Raw genomic sequence first — 21762 nt, 5'->3', positions numbered from 1 at the left:
CGGAAAAAGGATAAAGAAACAACAAATGCAATCATTTCAACAATCATTTCAACCCCATAATGTCTATGACAGCCCGTGCAATGGCCGCAAATGAGAAAACAGAACCGTTATATGAACTCGCTGATTCAAGCGCTCCAGCGTTAGGCAGGTCACCCGAGAGAATCACCCGACAACGAAAGAAGGATCCATCCTGGAGAGATTGGTGTCGACAAGCTTATGGCGAAGATCGCCGGCGACATTTCCGAAGTACAAGAAGACGAGGTTTGAGCGCAGATAACAGCAAAAGCCGTGTATATGGCAACCTGTCTCAACGAGGCAGAGAATTTTGTCAAGATGAAGTCGCACAAGGAGGTCATTGTTACCGGAGCGAGGATGAAACCTTCAGTGGACCACGAAAATCTTATAACCAAGTAGAACAACGAAGGGGATCACGAGTAATGGTTCTACAGAGCGCAGCAAACGGTCGGCTCAAAGTTCGTGGCGCAACTCAAGGACGTTACCAAGCTTGCTGGGGAAGCGGAGATGCAGGTCAATGAACTAAAGAACTGCGAGGACAGAAAGAGTTTTGAGGAACAGGTTGTTTCAACCCAAAACAGTACCTTGTCGAAAGACATTATGCCGTACGAGCTTATGGACGCAAATACAATGGCTTTTCGAGACAGGGCAGTCTAGATCGTAGAGATGGAGTTTGCCAAGGATGTAAAAATAGAAGGAATCCCTAGCTGAGCAGAATACTGTGAATTGGTAGATTAGTGAAGTAGTAGAGTATTTTCCTGAATGTTCAAAATGAGAAAGATGTGTTTAATTAGCAGGTGAGCAGTGCACTAGATAAACGACAATATATTGCTACAGCAGGTTTTATGAGTGGAGTGCCGTGATTAACCAATCAGTAGACTGTGTATTAGGAATTGCTGCATAATACGTTTCAGAAAGATTGTTTTTGTGTACTTACACTAACGCGCACGGAAAGTGACACTTTCGCGAACTTTTCAGTGATTATACCTTTGTGTCATAGCTGTGGCCCTTAGGACTGAACTTAACTCTGCTGTGAGAAAGTGACTGACTGTGATTCATGATGTGAGTGCGTATCATCGACCACAAACGTGACAGCAGTTTTTCATGGAAAAACTCTTGAAGATGGGGGCAAATGTCAGGAGTCCAGGTGCGAAGACGGTGGAAGCGACGACGAAAACGGGATAAGAAGCGAGAAATTTATGGAAGCTGGTGGAGAAAAGAGAAAAAACGAGGGGAAGGAAAACGAAGAGCGGGTGGAGAAGGAGATCGTGGTTCGAGGTGACCGAAGGAGGCGGAACCCGAGGTCTGGGAACCCGCCAAGCACCAGCAGGACCGTTCCGTTGGCCTCGTTAAGCATTTGACGCGGGAGCTCCCGGGAAACGGCGGCTCCGCTCCGCTGGCTTCAGCACCGGCTTGCACGGGCACGCACGCACCAGTGGCTTCGCCCCACTGACCCCGTCACCATCTTCACGGCGCTGCGCTCAGGGAGCCACCTTAGCGACGACTGATACCCCGCTACCCCAACGATCCGGTGCAACGCAACGACAGAATGTGCGGTAGGGAAATGGCGTTTAGGAAACTATAGGGACCAATATATATGCGAGAGGACACTATTCTAGTTCCCGAACTGAAGGCCATTTGGGGTCTTTTTTACATGTAATTTATTTCGAACACTTTCATTGTATATTTGTCTTACATTCTTCTTCCATAAAGTATCGTCTCAACTTGATGCCTTTGCGCCAGGTCTCCATTCTTTTACCGATGTGACGCGTGACAGCATCCGATGTCGCCTGCTCCTTGGTCTGCTACGTATTCCTCTTTCTACTCAGACCGTTTTCCTAATATGGACATTGATCATTGTATTAGAAGAATCTTTCTCAGGCATTCAGTACTCTGGCTGATACTTTCAGAGTATGTCTTTTGAGAGTGTGTCAGGATGTTTTAGCAAGAGCTCGACAATTTCGCTATGCGAATCGCCGAGAGCCAAGCTCATTTTCCCGTTCTACCGCACTTGCCGTACTTTGGTGCATAAGGTGTGTAACAAGGTAACGATTAGGAACAGTTGCCACAGCAGAGCGCTACTGCAATTCTGCCTTCCTACTCTTGAAAACCCCTGAAGTCGGCGTACGCCGTTGGTTACGGTTTTTGAAGTTTTCTTAAATCAATTTGATCCTGGGTTTCGCCTTCTTATTTTTATACGCTGGAAAATTTCATATTCGGCGGAGACACACATTTGTTGAGTGTCGTCGGATCGGTGACATGTTCATTACGGGCTCGTGTCGTTTGTTCAGAAGTGGGGGGCTCAATGTGGTAGAATGGTCCACCTGATGTTCTTCTTAGTTGTGATCTTTTGTTCTAAGAGAGTGGCCTGTTTGATATGATCAAAGGTATTGGAAACAAATTTGATCAGAGTTTGTCAATGAAAACTTGGAGGTAAGGGATGCCTTATCGACTTTCCAGATATTGGTGTTTCCTTGGTTTTTTGTGTGGTTGCAGGTTTGTGGTCGGACGGATTGTACAATATCCTTACCAGAATCAGTGCCTGCATAGATCATGTTTATTTCATTCCTTCCCTGTTGATTCGCTTGGCAGTTTGGTTCAAACGGGTTATTATTCTGTTCTTTTTGAAAAGTGGGATACGGTGTGATGCATCTGTGGACAGCCCTACCGAGGATTCCTACGTAACCATTCTTTCTGGCCTCTAATCTAGAACGAATTTTCATTTGACAATATGGCGCCATCTGTCGTTAGGAGGACAGAACACCAGCTGTATGACAGCGCCAAAATATTCAGAATATACTTGAAATCTCCGTGTATTCAGGCCGGTTTTCTTTGGGTTGTTTGCTTAGTGGAGCACAATTTTCGTCGTTTTTGACCAAATTCATGACATTCCTTGGATTTTTAAAGCAGGGTACTAATCACGTTCTCGGTTTTCTGCGAGGTTATGCAATATTGCCACCGGGATGGCTCACATTGGAATAAATGTTTGTTGTGATGCCGTGAATGGTGTGATTACGGCCACAGCCGCCTACCATGTGTGCTGAGTAGGCTTCCGGAGAAAAAACTTCAGTTCTCAGGCACGGTGCCTTTTGAAATTATGTATCCGTTTAACATAGCGTGGCTGAGTGAGACTGCAGCTCACCTGCAAACAATACTTGAAGAACTACAATAAAGAATTATGGCTCTGGGGCAAACAACAAACATGAATAAATTTAAAGTAATGACAAATAAGCATGCTACAAGCAGCCTCTTCAGCATAGGAAACGAAACGCTAGAAATAAAATAATAGAACTACCTCGGACAGATTTTTAAGTGCTGGCACCAAGCACGAAAGAGAAATCCGCCTCAGAATAGGTGCGAGTTGGGAAACACTCAGCAAGCACTCCTAAACAATAAAAAGTAAGCTACCTGTGTCACTCCAAAAAAAAACGTACAACCAGTGGATACTGCCGGTTCCGAAGTATGGAGGTGAGATTTTGAGGCTTACTAAACAACTAGAAAGCAAACCTACGTCATGTCAATAGGCCATGGAATCATTAATGTTAGCACTAACACTCAGCGACAGAAAACGAGCTACCTGGATCAGAGAGCAAAGTTTAGTCGAAGATATCATAGTTTCAATAAAGAAAATGGAATGAACTTAAGGTGGCCATGTAGAGAGCCAAACGGACAACCGGTGGTAAATCAGGGTTAGAGACTAAATACCAAGAGACGGTTTTAAAAGAAGGGAAAGGGCCGTAATTTGTTGGAGGGATGGAATAAGGATATTCGGAGGTAAACTGTGTACCCGAGAAGCGCTGGACAGGAGAACTTTGAACTTTGAAGATGATGATAGTGATCTGCCATCAGTGCCGTAATTTTATTCTCTTTATGGCACTCCGGTTACCGTCACTCTGCAGCTCCGCATTTCCATGTTGGGCGAGCCCTCGTATTTGGCTGTCTCGTGAGTAGTTTTCGGTTTTCAGTGGTGGCCACTTGCCCCGAAAGCTTGATAACTACGGTTCAGCACTCACCCCATGTACCCACATAAATAGATCCTCATGAAGCTATTGAATTGAAGTGTTTGCTGGTTTTCTGGTGCGAGGTCGTGGAAGGGTCAATAGTGCCAAACGAAGAGTTGGAACTTACAAACATGTGTAAATGAGTAATAAAATAAGGTAGTTAGAGTTAAAACGTGTTTAAACTACAAATAAATTGGATGGTGCAAATGGACCGGTTGCATACAAAACGTGCACTATTTCTAAAGGCTGAGAATGGAAAAGGTCGAGACTATAATTAGGTGGGATATAGAAGGAAACGTAAAGCATTTACCCCGTGCCAAGAAACCCTCACAATAATGGTAGGAGCGTCAGTTAAGAAATCATGATTGTGGGGTAATTTTTACTTGTAAAGTTGCCGAAAATCCTGCTTTCTAGTGCCGTTGGGAAGACAGATTTCTGATAAGATATTTAGTACCCATTCAGTTCTTCGTACCTGCTGTAGAGTGTTGGTGGTTCGGTATTGAGAGCATTGAATGTGTACCTTGTGTGTGACTTCTCTGTATATTTTTTCATTCCAATACCTTTGTGCGATTTTCTTTTTTTGTTTTTACGGTCTGCCTACATACTGCCTAACCATGTGCACTTTGTTGTCTGTTTTAGGGCTCCGTGACTTCTACCCGTGGTCTCTCGTCACCAGTGTATTATCTACTTTAAGTCCCTGTCGGAGGAATGAGCGAGATATCAACGTGATATTGCAGTAAGGCAAAAGCTAGGCTCTGGTAAACAAGTTTATTTTACAGAACACTGAGGCGTCGAGACACAAAACACACAGTATCTCATTTTTTTACCATCGGCAGACATCATGATCTTCACTGGAGGTATCAGCATGTCGTTTTAGTTTGTTGGCCTGAGTAAAATACAATGACTATGCTTAGAGTGAGTAAAGACCATGTGTTGCTATGAATTTTTTTTAGGGGCGAAGCCCCTTAGGCGGTCCTGCTGTCGGCGTGTCTTATCGTTGCCGTCTCATGTAGTCATGAAAGTAATCACCGAAAAACTCATTTTTCTAAGGCCTTGCGCGAGGCTTTGGAAAATGAGCGTGCCAGTAATTCTTTTGTTTCCGTTTATTTTCTTTTAGTAACTCGGAACAAAAAAATGATATAGTAGATGACCCAGTTTTAAACAAAGTCGCATGATTTAAAGGATTGCAAAACGCTCCCTATCCACTTCCGCAATCGTAAGGCACAAGCAGAAGCTGTTTGTTGAGGAGGTATAATTTGTGTTACAATTGAGTACCCACCGCCTCTCGACAGCCTGATCGGGTGGCAGGTAGAAGCAAGAAAATTCATATTTACCTGCGGCCGGGACATGGTTCATCACCGAGTAGGAGTCCAAGGGCGAAGCTAGGCGATTCCCCTGCGCTTCCGCTGATCCCTGCACCACCCCCAATGGGGGCAGACGGGGCATGCAATATGCTTATAGCCAGTTAAATGCATGAGACAGCCCTACCGCCTCACCAAGCACGCGATCGCTCCTCCCACCGGCGCTTCTCCGGCGACCAATCAGCGCGCGCTGTGTGGCAAGCGAGGAATTTTCGTTATTTGAATACACATACACTTGTGGTTCACCCATCCCAAGCTTCACGGTAGTGGAGATGGCTCAGGAGTTTTTGAAAGGCGTTTCACTCTGAATATACTGCCTTGTGCATCAGTCGTAACGAAATAGGTGTTTCTATTTTCCGTCCTCTTGCTGGTAAATTCGCAAATAAGGCACATTGTAGGCACATTCAAAACAATATATTCACCTGAACAACTTGATTCTGCAGTGAGAGTTTTGGGGCATTCATGTTAAATGTTGTCGAGCGACGCTTTTTACGTGTAACAATCTTTGTAAACTCAACTCTCTTAAGGTTTGTTATTTCGTAATTTTTTGAACGATATGTAATTGTGACGGATGATATGCCTTAACGAAAAAATTAGGTTACACTGGCACCGTAAATGGCGTCAAGCATGATATCCCGCTAGTGTGTTTTTGTTCTAACTCGTAGTAAAAAAGGGGTCAATGTTGATCGCACACAGTGCTGGGATTGCAATCGGCGTAAAAACTTTGCCTCTAGCTGATACAGAAAACACCTGATAGACGGCAAAGCCCTAAGAGTGGCAGTGGATCAAGAATGTTCAGCTGTGTTCGTAGCTCACCCATCCACCACAAAACCGCAATGCCTCCGTGACTTGGTCAGTACGATAAAATCGCAAACTAGGGCTTATCTGAACCCTACTTTGTGTAAGACTACTTTGACAATGTTTATTTTTTTACAAATTTGTGTTTGCGAAGACATGTGTAGTATGAATGCGATTTTTGTTTTTTTTTGAAGAACGGTTTTTCGGAACTTGTGTTCCTTTTTTACAGCAATTGAGACGGCTTTCAGCTGGATCTGATGATGTGGCTGAGAACAGCCCCTTTTTGACAATACATTATTCATTTTTACTGCGTCTTGGTGTATGTGTAATACTACAGTTCTCATGCCCTTGCGTAACGCATACGCGCGAACTTCGTTCGGCTTCAGGAGGCCATTGTGTTTCACTCTTGCTGGTGAGCTGTGCTGCTCGTCGGAAAGCGGCTGCTCTGTGTCGTGTTCTCCTTTGCTTACTCAGTAGGGCGGGCGTTATGCCAAAAAATGTTCGCGCCTTCATTGTTAGATGCGATGCATGTCTTGCTCGGGGGAATGTCTCTCCATTGTCGTTGTCATGCCGTTGTCCGCACGCTCACTGCACATGCGCAAACTCTCCTTCGTTATTCTCGCCAACAGCTGTGTGCAACGCGCTCTCTCTGTCTCATTATTATAACAGCTGCGCGCGCTTCGCTGACGCTTCTCTCTCGCAATTGCTCTCGCTGCGCATGCGCAACTCTCCTCCGTTCGTCTCCTCTCCTTCAAGTGCTGAATATAAAGCGGTGAGCACGCTGTGCCGGTTAAGTCAAGTGCGTTCGCTTGACTGCGCTTGACTTTGCTTGTGCTTCGCTTGACGACGACGACTCGTTGCTTCTTCTGATGTAGTGTGATGAAAGCAATAGTCTTTCAGCGAGTGGTTTGACACAATCGAGTACCAGCGTCAATCCAAACTCTGATGGCCACTCTCTCATGTCGCGTATGCATGTGCATGAAAAGTTAAATTACGCCCATCTTCCCGCGTATGAGAATACCCGCATGTGATGGAATGCATCATACGCGTTCACAACACGTTTCACGCGATAGAGAATCAACCCAATGGAAAAGCCAATTGCACCCCACCTATGCGTGGCATCACATCAGGGTTCCCCCGCGTGAAGATGGGCGTACTTTTTTTCATATCTTTCATTACCCAGGAGTAAATATATTTGTAGCATTCAAATATGAGCTATATTTGAAGGCACTTTTGTGCAAAATGGTATACGTTTGGACTTAAAATGTGGCTTTTGCACATTTGTGTGGCGCGTAGGAGTAGAACCCTCTGCTTAGTAAATATGACTTCACACACTTTAAATTTCATTCCGCCGCCACTGACTATTTGCAGAATCGTCTATATTGCTCTCCGCTGAAGGCGTACATCCCCAGTGAAAAGCGCATTGCATCGGGCTCCTGAGCGGGCACTAGTACAGCGCACAAGAATTTGCGCTGTGATTGCTACAGGCGCGCGACAACAAAACGACATTGTCTCAACCTATCAATCGTGCCAGCATTTTGTCTCTGATGTAGATTTCTGGAAACCGTTCGTATATTTCAATAAAGTAAACCCCAACAAAGCACGTTCAACCAATCCTCCAGCATCTCTGAGCCTTTTTTTTCTGGGATGCAAGACATCTGATCATTTCTTGATTAATCGGAAACCAGCCCTCTTCTCTAAACTGGCTACTTCTGCGAGATTTAGAATTCTTGTTTATGTCATCGCCGTACATTGATTTGGAAATATTGTGGAGATAATACCTTTCTAAGTGAGTTCAGCTTGACACCAAACAAAAAAATTGCAACTGAAAACTACGCCATGAAGCCGACTGTTTATTTGCCCATGAAACATTAAAAGTCATGAACTACCCCTTATCCAAACTTCTTTTTGCAATGTAGCTTGCAAGAGTGCTTCACTTGTAAACTGAAATGCCAAAATAATTTAGTAGCAAAGAAATCCGTAATGCCAAGTGGTTGCGACAGTATTTTTAGGGTGAAAAGGACCAATATATAATACTTCGTTCCGCTGGTGTCATCATTTATAATAGTATAAGCCCGCAATCCTATAATTGGTGCATCACCTCACGTGTGGCCTGCCTGCAAATTGCAAGCCTGTTGTTTATGAACGTGGAGTCAAGAGTTACACAACCAGGCAAGAATGATTAGCCATTGCGTCAGCTGTCCCCAAATTTGCACAATAACAGAAATGACCCTTCAATTATCAATTGGCAATCACTGATTTTGTTCAGCAAATCTCAGGGGTTCACTAGGATGCCTCGCAATCGGAAGCCTCAGACGGCCGAATTTTGATGGCACACTAGTACACAAGTCCGGTCGTAAACACAACGTTGCTGTGATTTTATAATGTGTGTCAGTGTTGACAACCGAAGCGAAGCTAAAGATAACGAGGGATTTCGAGATTCCCTAACCCTATTGGCTCTTCTGTAGGTGCACATGGATGGCTCACTGCTCGATGCCCCTATTAATTACTTACAAGTGAAGCCACTCTAATTACAATACATTTCCGCAATCACCCATCTATATCTTTGTGTAGGTAAAGACATTCATTACAATAAAAGTTTACCTCATGAGACTACTTATCCACTTTATTCTGCTGGAAACTATGAGAAAAAATATAGTCCTGGCTTTTTGTGACAAGCCGTCATTCGGTCACCTCGTTATTTTCCGTTATACTGGAAGCAATACCAAACTCTTACTGCTGCCGAAGTGGAACGACAGGGTAGAAGAGTGTGGTAGAAGCTGGTGTCTCTCTGAGGTACAAGGCACCACGTTCAGATCTACCAAAACTTATTTTCGAACATGTTGGCATAAACTTCCCTCGGTCAGAATCTTGGGTCTGCCGTTGGCAGATAGTAAATATTATTCTACTGATTACCTGACTCAGCATTCAAAGAAGCACGCTGCTTTCTATCTGGAAGCTGCCGTTGAGGTCTCGAAAATCTTTAAGAAAGTAGTCGTTCGCCTTTGTGCTGTCATGATAGTAATACCAGTGAAGAGACGAATTCAAAGCTGTTAATGTGTTTCAACACAAACATTTCAGTAGCACCAGTCACAGTAGAAGAAGCGCATGTCACCAGAATGAAATTAAGAAATGAGCATTTGTTCGAGACGATACTCTGTGTACTTTAAATGTTTGTGTACTGACACACCGCAAATTGGATGACATGGTTACGCAAGTATTTTTTCCTAAAATCACCGCGGCTCGAAAACATGGCGCGTTTAGGTATTAGTGGATTTTCTTTTTTAGGAATAGATTTATTTTAGGGACATCATTTAAGGACGTCGTAACCATGCCTGTGATGTTTTTTATTTGATTAGAGAGTGAATGTCACTGAGGGTGCTAAAGAAAATTGGTCAGCATGAACAAGTTCCAACTCTTGGAAAACGTGAGGGACTAACCTAACAACAAACTAATAATTGGATCAGTACCAAAATTTGAAGAGAGAATCCGGTGCCTTCGAATACAAGTCTGGTTGTGGACATCCGTTTGTCGAGGAGAAATTGCACATGAAATTTCATGAAAATTGGTATAGCAATTTACTTGAAAACACAAATGGTTGTGATGAAAGCGCGCATCAGCACCGCATAGCGATTCTTAACTAGGGTGCGAGATAATATTCTTTACACCGGGCCGCAACAGAAGCGTGAGTAGTACAGGGCTACAGCTATTCATGAAAATTGAGCCTAATAATTCAGTAACCACCCGAAACCATGTTCTTTTTGTTATTGAAAGCAAAAAGCACGTCCAATATTGTTATAAAAAGCTGACGAATTCCGATTCTGGTTAATATAATAAAAACACAGACCATGCGGTCATACCCCAATGTGATTTTCGGACTTTATTTTACCCGTAAAAATTACCGTGCATCAGCGTGCCATCACAACTTTGTCTGCGAAACCCAGGCTACGACCTTAAAAATCAATTACAAATTGAGTGCTCTAGCCAGCCGTTTTAGGCATATTGGGTTGTTTACAACGCATTTCAGTTATCATGATATTATCGAAGTGAAAATTGAAACACAGAAATAGATCAAATAGGTCATTTTTGCAGCATGCGCCTTTCCGGACTGACCGAAAACAACCATCAGTTTCGTGCAGCCCTAGCTGACATTGTATGATTAGGGCCCATCTATGTTTGTTCTTACTTGATTACTACTATTGTTGCTGCTTCCTAGTTTTGTGTATAAACCTTGTAACCCACTCCCCTCTGAAATGCCTCTCGGCCTTTAGGGTACAAATAAATAAATAAAAAAATAAATAAATAAATAAATAAATAAATACATAACTGTCAGCTTAGGTGCGTGAGGGACATCGGCTTTTAAGAAGAACCCTTTCCTAGTTGGACTGATGGCGTCCTATAAGAAAACTATTGCACTTCCCCAAAGACCAGTTGGTCCCCCAAAAAGCACTCACAGGGTCTGTGGCCAAATGGTGCGCGCGACAAACCGGGCTCCTTATGTGTCAGAACGGTTACTTGAAAATCCAGAAAAGGAATGGTCCCTGACGAGAAAATTACGCATCTGTTATGAAGGAGAAGTACAATAGTATACCTGTACCTTACAAACCTCGTATCGGCATACATTTAGATTGTTTGCGGATGCGTTTGTATATTTAGTTCACAAAAACTCGTCGGATGGGCTTGTTCTTCGTTTGCAATTTGGTCTTTGAAGGCTTGATAGTCGATTGTACGAACTTTCACCGAAGGTTCTTTGCACTCTTTTAAAGCTTTTGACGAATGTTCACGCACTTTTGAAGGCAGAAAGCTCTCGCACTTCTCTCAACTTTCGTTAGTAAGTGATGGTAAAACATTTTTTGTACAATTGGTCATGCCATTGAGATGACGTAAGGACGCCATTGGTCTTGTTTATCTACGGGGATATTTCTGCACTCCCATTACTTTTTACTGAAGCGTTTCTTCACTTTGAGTCCATGTCGGAAGCGAAACCGTTGGGATTTCAGTTGTTTGGGAGAACGGCCCACCGCCCTCCGCGTGGTCATCTCATTTATATATTCCATGCGGTTACTCGTTAACTCAGAAGCTTTAGGGTTGGGGGCCGGTTGCTTTCGAGAAATACCGGTTGCAGAATTCTAACATCGATAATACAGAATAATTAGCATTTTGCTTGCGCTTTTTGTAATAAATTTTGTTCTGCTCGTGAAATAAAAGGAGCGGTAATGTATAAGCACCTTTTATCTCTGTGGATGTGGGATGACCAAGATCACTTTATTCTTGCACGGTCTCTCCGGTGCATACATTTATATACATCACTGTTGCTCTCAATGGCTGGCTTTGAAATGGGTAGCCAAGCGGGAGTTACCCGAACGAAGGGACCTCGAGCCCTGCAAGACGAGGAATCCAGTTGCGTGTTGGTGTCATCGGCGGTGTAGTTGAGAGGCTCTCCCGCACCCATTCTAACTCGCCCACAATTTTTGCTTCCTGCAAGGGATGCCGAGGTACGACTTGAAATGCTCGCAAGCAATTCGCCGGCATCCTCGCGGGCCTGCGTAGAAAGCATTTCGCTTGTCTGACAATCGTCGTTTTACCATCGTGGGACGTAGGCTTTGACCCTCTTCACCAGTCGCAACCTGGTTCAAGTGATACCCTGGGGCACGGTGGCGACCCCGTGTAGCGATGTTGTGTGAGTAAATCCGCGTTGTACACACGCGTTTCCTGTGCGAGGGCCCCGAGGTAGCGAAAACAGCGGCTCCACAATTTCGGTCGGAAATGCTACTGGAATTGTCTGCACACGCACGCTACCTTGTCCGTTTTGGCTGCCATGGGATCGGCCGGTTCGCACAACTCCTGCATCGCCCGTAACTACTCGAGGAGGCTCTCCTTGGGGGACTGTTTGCGAAGAGCGAGCACGTGCATCCTTTCTTGTTCGCAAGAATGTTTCCTCGTGGAAACCGTCCTAGGAATATGCCATCGACACGAACGCCGGTTGCATGTGCCTCTAACGAACACCGCTTCCTTCGTGGTCCTGAATCAGCATATCCTTCTCCGATGCGCCAAGCACCGTTTAGTAAGAAACGAAGCTCTGAAGAAACTGAAACACCGATTTCATATGTCCTTAGCTTATATAGGAGGTAGTTTCAGTACAAAAACACGGCTTTAATACTGGCTGTATTGTGTCAGTATTGCTGGGTGCCGCAGCCGCTGAACCGAGCCCTAGGGAAATCTTCGCGAACATCACTGCGTCATGATCTGCCGGGCCGCACCCGCTCAGCAGCCTCTTGAGCAAATGCGTCCACAGCTGCGTCTTCACCGAAGCTCTTGGCCCTTTTTTCTGCCTCATAACCAACCATTGTGGTTGGGGCAATTCCAAGTGACGTACCGCAGGTAGCAGGTATGTGAAAATTGGTGAGCTGGATCGAGCTCGCCAATTTGCCGACCCGCTGGCACAAAGAAGTCTACAGCAACTACATACACAGCGCGATCCCTTCGCGCCGAAATCTCCAAAATGAACGAAAAAGCATCCAGACAACAAATAATCAGAAAACGTACTCTTCAGAAACACCCGCCGCGGTGGCTCAGTGGCTAAGACGTTGCGCTGCTGAGCACAAGGTCGCGGGTTCGATTCCCGGCCGCGGCGGCCGCTTTTCTGATGGAGGCGAAAAGCAAAAACGCCAGTGTGTACAGATTTCGGCGCATGTTAAAGATCCCCAGGTGGTCCAAATTAATCCGGAGCCCTCCACTACGGCGCGCCTCATCGCCTGCGTTGCGTCGGCGCGTTAAACCCTACAATCAATCAAATCAACTCTTCAGAAACACTGCATACACCCGCGATATATCGAACTAAGCTTTATTATACATGACTTTAACGCGTGAATTTAACTTAGCGCCATTACAGTGATCGGAGAAATAAGGCAAACTAAAATATATAAACACAACAATACTAATTTACAATCATGTGATGAATAGCCCAGAATAGCCGTACTACTATTATGTGGCTGGTAGCCTTGGAGAAAAGAACGGCAGCCCAAACCAATTTTAGCCTCTTCCCACCAGTCCCAAAAACTACGTATCCACGGTTGGTGTTGCAATTATCCCCACGTTCATGCGCTAGCTATTTGTGTGCTTTGTACAGCATACCAAGAAATGGAGAACACATCGGTTGTGCTAGGGAACTGTTTTACTTACATCCTTGAAGTGGCTCAAGCGGCAACGCCAAGATGTCTTAACAGTTGGACAATGCTCTCTCACCGGAAATCAAAAACCGGGAGCCTTAGTCCGTCCCTTCTCCCTATTCCGCCCACTGCCCCATGGACCCGCTCCCTTCACGCTATTTTTCTGGTGACGGCCTTCCTGAGTCCTAGCGGCAGATGGACCTTACAGCGGGGGAGGAGGGTGAGTAAAGAAAGCTTGCGGGGACTGGTCCCGAGGTGATACCTACACGGCGTAACTTATGGAGAACATCGAACATAAAGAATTATCGGATACAATCGTGCTTTTTCTTTTTGAGTATTTGGATCACAAAAATACGGAACATATTGGCGTAGTAAAAATACGATGGTAACACGCGTGTCTGCATCGAGAAGTATCGTTGTGGTGTGCACGTGTGAACCGCGCCCGGAATTAAAGACTTTACATGCCTAAGCCAATGAAACGTTTGTGCAGCGGAAAATTGGTGCTGTGAGCGCAATGCTAGTGGATGCTGTTATTATCTCTGCAGAAATTTGAGCTTTAGGAATGTCTTCGTGCTATGTCTGAGTAAGTGGAAAGGATCAAGACTTTAAACAAACAGTTTAGGTTTTAATAAATAATCAGGTGGTGCTAACAGGGGTGCATTGTGCTCTTCTATGTTTATTTTATTTTTTCGGTGGCATACCTTCAATGCCAAGGGTAAAAATTACTCTTATCTTGGACCTTGCTCAAGGTGATGATTTTGAATTACGGTGGACTAGCCTTATTTTACGAACACGCTAAAGCCTGATATGATGCCGTTCACAGTGTAGATCTCGCAAAAAATACCAGAATCTCTTCGTGGGCTCACGTGCGTGTGGCCAATTTTTCGACAGTGCAATGCTTCCTAAGTTGACGTGTGTACCCGAGTTATGCTTACTGGATTTTCAACGAGCGTAAACGATGCGTTCGTTACCACATCTCAAGGTTCCTTCAAACTAACGGTGCTCAGAAACAACTTCGGCCCTCCATTTTTTACGCACCCCGGAGGAGCTTAAATGACAATTCGGGGGTTACTTCGGGGGTTCGGGGGTTACTTCAGCGCAAGGACGCCGTAGCCGGAGGCGCAATCGCATAGGATTCCCCGACCGGTTTACAACGTGCTTTGCTTTTTCAACCTGGTAACCAGTGAAACAAGACATTGCGTCTAAGTCCATATTCACGATGAGTTACCCGCTGAGGCCTGCCTCTAAACTTTTTCACCAAAATGCGGACTTGCTCAGTGTTTTGTTCACGTCGCCAGGAGTCAAACTGAATATATTTGTAATTGTTATGATATACTGCTTCATTTTGCCTAGAACTGAAGAGAAACAACAAGCGCGGGGTGTCGTTGTGGTTGCTGGATTAGGGTAGCTTTTTGCGACAACTGACGAGAGTTTGGGTTGCTGGGTCGCTGGCACTAAAAGGTAGCAAACAAGTCTGCAGTGAAGCGGCGCTTTTTTCCTGTTTATATAACAAAATTTTTACACCAAGGCAAGATACCGCTTTGTGTTGCCGCATTCCTGCCACATCGTCGGCATTATTGGCCGAAACGTAAAACGAGCCTTTATTGTTGCGTGCACCAGTTCCGTGTTAACACTGTGATTGAGAGAAACTACGGTGGTAATTCTTGGTAATGCAGAACAAAAAATCTATTTCTTTGCACCAGTAATTTCTATTCTGTTTTTTTAATGCGCCTAGCCGCCCACGTCTCAAAGGACGCACTCTAGAAGTTTTAACCGAATACCACTCCCTGCACATATTGACAACATTATTAGACCTACCTTAATCTTACAACCACTGAAAATTCAAACTGAACAAAATGAAATTCGGTGTGATCTGCTACATCATTTGCCCAAGCGCAGAAGTAAAACAACAGGCAAAACATTGTTAGGTTTTGAATAGGCTACAGCCGCCGCGTGTATGTAACTCATATTAAAGACGTAATCTTGATATTTTCGATAGGTTCTTCCGCAGCTTTGCCGTAAAAGTATCTTTCGAGTCCCTTCAAATTGGATAGAGCATACTGTATTCCCACATTATCAAAGGTAAACGTTTCCGACACCCTCACTTTTGTTTTGTTAAATTTTTATTTCTCGCAAAATTTATAATGTGTATAACACACTCCGAAGCAACAGTACCCCACTGGACGTGAACTCGCACCCTGTAAAAAGAAATGAAATGCCTATTAGCATGCCGCCCTTAAAGAAACCAATTTTTTTTTTTTTCGTATTCAAAATATATGTACATAGAAACCATTTCCAGTTCCCAATGTGTGGTAACACTCTATTCTGCTGCTACCATAACAGAAGCAGTAAGAGCAAGGCAAATTCAAACAAGGTCATTAAGAACATGGCCAGTAAGAAAAAAGGCCATTTTCCGTGTTGCAGCCACCAATCCCAACTCGCATGCAGGCGTTCAAATATGTCATTCACTATATTCATACTGGCTAATTTATGCTGCCTTTTGAGTCCGCAAAGAGAACGAAGGCGTTTGTAAAAACTGAGAAACGTAACAGTATCGACAACAGAAACTGATAGCAGGACACTGCCATCAAATACCACGCGGCCTATGAAAAATATATTTATAAATATATTTATGTATGTGTGTGTATATTAATATGTATACATATAATATATATATATTTATATATATATATATATATATATATATATATATATATATATATATATATATATATATATATATATATATACATATATATATAGCAGAACAGAAAGATACGGGACGAGGGACTCTGTAAGGACATATATCAAGGTTGCAGTCGTCATTGCCAGTGCTATTCGGCTGTTTCCGAAATATTTAATAGTGCCGAATAACGTGTTTGCCATGTTTCTTTGACACAGTTATAAATAGGCGAAAATATAAGTCGAGAAAAAATCCGCCGTTCTTCCGACTGCAACCTTGATATATATATATATATATATATATATATATATATATATATATATATAAATATATATATATATATATATATATATATATATATATATATATATATATATATATATATATATATATATATATATATTTATATATATATATATATATATATATATATATATATATTATGCGCGCTCAAGTGTGCCTGTTGGTGTATCGTAGTAAAAAATCTTTCCACTGTTTAAACGTTGCAGGCATAATATATTGACTTTATTCGACGTGGCCAAATAGGCATACATAATGCGCGCCCAAATGGGGCTGCTCCTGCATTGTAATAAAAAAACTTTGCATTGGTAAAACTATTACAAGCAGCGAATTTTGGCTGCGGACAGTACATATAAAGTGTTTTGTATATAAAAATACATCTTCAAGCAATTTTGTCGTCCAATATTTACTGAAATAATTTCTGAAATATTTTTGTGCACTATGTCTTTTCTTGCAGCCATTCTTTTAACCAATATTCATAAAAATATACACAGTTTTACCAAAATATAAACGCGACTTGCCAATTGTTGGCATACAAACACCAAAGCAATTTTACTTCCCAATTTCACTCGGCAGCCTCGTGGGTAAAAACTGCATTAGAAGCTTCACGAAGTCCTACAAATAAAGAAACACTCTGCCATAAACGTACCCAGACAATAAAGGATTTAAGCCAAACCTAAAAAAATCTTTTGGGCTATCTGCACTCGTGGTTTTATTCCTTCTCGGGTCTTTTCCTTACAAATCTCGTATTATTTTTTCTAAAGATATGACGAACGACGCTGAAAAAGGCAGGGGAGTGGTAAGAAGTGCGTATGCCGCCGCATTAAGAAATATACGTTCAAATTTTCCCACCGTAGAGGGCTTGGAATAAGCTGACAAATCTCAATGTGTAGTCTTTGCCTTGCCACAAATCATTGTGTGGCAGAAAAGCTTCCGGTGACGGACGTTTGCACTACCACGATCTGGGCCCATAATTCGCACTTCAACCTGGTGAGAAATCTCGTTAGTTTAAAATAAAGGCCACAACAACGATAAAACGGAAACCACTTACAGCTAACGCATACACTAGTTTTTTTTAAAAAATAAATCATCTTTTCCCAAACACCGCAAAAATGACACATACCGGCCTGGCTTGTTTTGTTCGGAGCCATTTTCAACAATAAACATACATGATAAAAATGTGTATATGTAAATTTGAGTTCTTATGTTATAGGTGTCTAGGTTCAATTATAACTTGTAAGAATAAATACTTACAACGCACCGGGTGAGTTTTTTGTAGAAGCCGTAATACCAATACCCTCGTTTTTTGCAATAGTAATAACAACTTTTGACAGGGGGCTAATAAAAGAAATGAAAACACAAACAGTGAATACGCTGTTTCTTAATCACACTAGAAAAAGTTTAAACAGATAACTGACAGACTCTAATCAAAAATTTTACAGTATATTATAGTTTGGGTATCAAACTTTCTTGTTCTTTTCACGTATGCATTATGGTACAGGAATACACGCTTGTGCAGTCTTTGCCGCCTCTGGAAAGGAACGATGCATAAAGCTTTCCACTTGGTAACACATTGGCCGTGATAGGATAGCAATATTGGTTTAACTATTTGCACATAATTGCTTCAGAGGGGGTTTGTTGTCTTACTGACGCTGCATAATTTTTTCAGTGGCAGGTACGCAACGACAGCTTACATTTGCAATTGGCGAATGTTTCACTGTACCGAGTGGCCCTACTAGCATGTCCTAAGCGTTTAACAAAGATTGATGGCATTGCTTGAATAAAACCTATTGCATCACATTTCATGTACAGTGAAGTAGCGGGGAGTATTTTTTTGTTAAAATTAGGTAATTGTAGACAACTGTCCAAATCGATATGTGCTCTGCGAAACATTAAGTGTCAATGAGGCATTTCTAGGCGCCCATGACGGGCATCTCACTGTGGCAATACCAGATGCTTACTAATTGAGTATTCCTTTATCTTTCCATCCCGCCCACGTAAATTCTGTAGTGAATGGACGGGGAAAAGAGATCACATGCTGCACCGTCAATACCACAGCGATTGATACAGCCGAAGAAGGCGCGATAGCCCACACCATCATCACTGCCCAATACCCAATCACCATAATTACCAACTCTCTGGCACCGTGCAGAAATTACTTACAAGGTCGAATTTCTAAAACGGCACATCGTCTTCTTTTAACAAGACAGAGCATTCCCGAAGTTCGTTAGTTTGGGAGCTCGGACACGAATTTCTTGAGGGGAATGAGGCGGCTCACGCTGCTGCCCACGATTACATACACCGGGCCGTTTCTCTCACGGGGCAGTCACCACCTCATCCACCTAATCCGCAACCTCTCTTGCGCTACACAGATATCTTGGCGGACTATCGACACAAACGGCAAATGTTTCCCATTCCACACCCCCAACACACAAGGGATGCAGCAAAAACGTTCAGACAACTTCAAAATAAAACGTATCCACACCGTACCCTTCTTCATGCCATTTATCCAACAGACTATCCAGCCACCTGCCAATACTGCCCAGCGAACGGTACCCTATACCATCAGGTGTGGGAGTGCCAAAAGACACCGGACCTGCACCCAATCCCCAACCCCTCTATACAAGAGTGGGCGGCGCGGTTGACCAGCAAGGACCCTACGTTTCAGCTTGATCTGGTGCAAAGGGCCCGCGCAGCCAGCCGCAGCCAGGGGAGCCCGGACTAGGGATCCCCTCCACCGGGCGGGTACCCTAACAACTGCACCTGTTGTTTTAAATAAAGATTTGTTTCTTTGATTCATTCCTGGAAAAGAAACCCCGCGAAATGTAAAAAATACCACGCCAGAGAGCTCCCGGCTGCGTCATAAACTGACGCGTTTTGAGTTTTCAGCACTTCTTGAGTTTTAAAGTACATTACAATTTGTTTACCTATTTTTTTTATCCTTACCTACGTTCGCTCGAGGGCATTGCAGTAGGGGAGGTGGATAACTACCTTACGTAAAGAATATAAAATGTATAAAAATGTTAAAAAGGTTTAACTGCTGCACTGAGAGAACATGTTAACAGAGAAACAAATAAAATATACAAGTATACGATAACAAATCAAGAAAAGCACTGCAGTTCATTGGAAAAGCAATTAATAATAAGTGTTGTTAACCATAAAAATAGTGGCGAACACTACACTACACTGAAAATATTATGCACTTCTTTTTCTACGAGAAATGCCATTGCTGTTTTAATATTTGTGCATGACAGTTGAGACACCCTGTATATGAAAAGTTGAAGTATTTTTCTATTCGTCCGCGACAGCTCGTTCTTATTAAAATTAAACCCTATTCGCCGCCCATTACACATAATTACCCATCGGTGCTGCTTAGTCGGGCACTGGTGAAGCCATTCCGCGAACACTTTTTCCTTGACACGAGGGTGTTTGTCCTCTGCGAGAAAATTGTATGGTACAAGGGTTAGTATTGGTCTCCTTCAAAAGGATGTAACCCAAAACTCTCTTTCTGTCTTGTCTAAAAGGAATTTATCTTGGGAGGACATATTTGCGGGTGTTATATCTAATCGAGCAACGATGTTTTGGAGTTAGAAATGACAGGACCAAAATGTGGGTAAGGTGAAATTTTTTTTGAACCCTATGCTAATGCACAATCAGAATTAGAGTGTTTTGTCAGACACCGAAGCCTAAAAACGACTGATTAGAGCGTTTATTCCTATATAATAGGTTGGGCGGAATCATATGCGGCATAGCTTTGGCCGGCGTTGTGAATTATTCGTCGCCCAAAAACGGCCGATCGAGAAAGCAGCACTTATCTTTTTCCCCTGAATAAAATTTCAATTATCCTATATTAAACAATAAAATTGTGCTAAAGCGCTGATATCATGCCTTTTTTGTTTGTAATATTTTCCCAAACAAGCGGCAACGCGTTATTAGGGTTCATAAAAGGAAATTCAAGGTAACCTATTTGACTACCGTGAATAGCGCAACTGAGTGGGTAGACCAGTTGTACAATAAATTTCCAAATGAGATGACAATTGCGGCAAACTGTGAGTAACGTATTCAAAATTGCGGCGCATCTTCATGAACCCATTTTAAACACCCGGCCACGTGCCGTAAACGTTAGCAACACCGCTTCTGTTCAGAAGCCTATTTGAAGCTCTTTTCTGTTTTGGCAAAACCTACAACGTGTAAATGACTAAGTAATGCGCATTTAGGGTACTTAAATAGAATAAGAAGGCTTCCTCGTTCGTGAAAGGGAGCATAAACGAAATATGGCTGAAACCAGACTCAAGCAGAGCAATTGACGCCACCTAACAACAAGAGCACTGAACCACTATGTGTCGCTTTCCTTCGCTGTCTCCTGTTTTTACACGTGTGTTCTTGAAAACCTCAACAATCATGCGCGAAATATTTTTTCAGCAGATTGTAGAAAAAAACCAGAGCATTGAACTCGGTCTTGTATTGAAAACAAAGTCGTGCATGGGAGATGTCCAGCGTTGTATGGAGGAAGATTTCGGAATAATCTTCAAGAGCAAAAAAATGAAATTCCGACACAACATTTCGCGTACGAAAACAGCGTTTTTGACGTGATCTATAAACATCAGTGAGCCGCTCTCTCCCATGCTTGTAAAAATCGCTTTTTTTGTGCTCAAAGGACCGGCTGCGCGTGCCCCGCAATCCCTTTGGTGTTTGACCGTTTGGGTGTACCCCGCAATTCTTTTGGTGTTTCGCCGATAGTTCATATTCATTTTGTAAAGGCGTGTTGAGTCGGTGGTAATAAACTGATACCGAATATTTTTCATTGACCAAGATGACAGTCAATCATGCTAGGTATATGTCGGCGGCTTTATAAATCGTGCATGTAAAAGTTGCGGAAGCGTCTGAAGGGTTTCGGCAAACTTTATAGCGAAAGAATTTCACTAGAAATTTTTAGCGTTGTAAATGCATGCGGTATGCACTTACGCTGTGAAAAATACTTTATAGATTAGACGTGCCTGTCATAAGGCTGAAACGTTTTACTGCGGCGCTACAGTCGTCTAGGGTAACAGATTTTGACAACAAAACATGGAAACCCAAAGGTGACACGTCCCTGCTAACGCGTCGGGGCTATCCCTATGTACCTATTTGTATGTATCAAAAACGGCTTCTTCAGTAAAGGAAAATTAGATTTTTGCCTAGCGCAGATTTTGTACTTGCGCTTGCCGTATCTCGATTTACAGATGGTGTAAATGTATCGTGTTTTCTTTGCTTCCGCGTGTGAGACCTTAGTGGAGGGGCGGAATAGGAGTGAGAAAAATTCTCAGAAGGAAGAGCGTTGCGAAATTGGCGTGGACCCATCGTACACGCCACACCGTGGTATAAGGCCGCCGTCCAAATGATGAATTTTCTCCCGGACGATGCAATGATATTGATCTCCAGTGTTGAAGGCACTA

The 21762-nt window shown here is 43.1% G+C and overlaps 1 protein-coding gene across 2 annotated transcripts in view; it reads right to left on the bottom strand.

The window, feature by feature from the left end:
* LOC144141283 (uncharacterized) overlaps positions 1 to 21762 on the bottom strand; it is a 105292-nt gene that overhangs the window by 66394 nt on the left and 17136 nt on the right. For both annotated transcript variants that reach the window (XM_077672861.1, XM_077672860.1), the window contains exon 5: positions 17582 to 17665. In XM_077672861.1, coding sequence (XP_077528987.1) covers positions 17582 to 17665 — 84 coding nt within the window. The remainder of the gene's footprint in view (positions 1 to 17581; positions 17666 to 21762) is intronic.

Source organism: Haemaphysalis longicornis, unplaced genomic scaffold (assembly GCF_048455015.1).
Source record: "Haemaphysalis longicornis isolate Haplotype H1 unplaced genomic scaffold, Haemaphysalis longicornis Haplotype H1 scaffold_6, whole genome shotgun sequence".
NCBI classification, from domain to species: domain Eukaryota; kingdom Metazoa; phylum Arthropoda; class Arachnida; order Ixodida; family Ixodidae; genus Haemaphysalis; species Haemaphysalis longicornis.
Note: the sequence above shows the minus strand (reverse complement) of the source record. Positions and strands in the feature narration are given on the sequence as shown.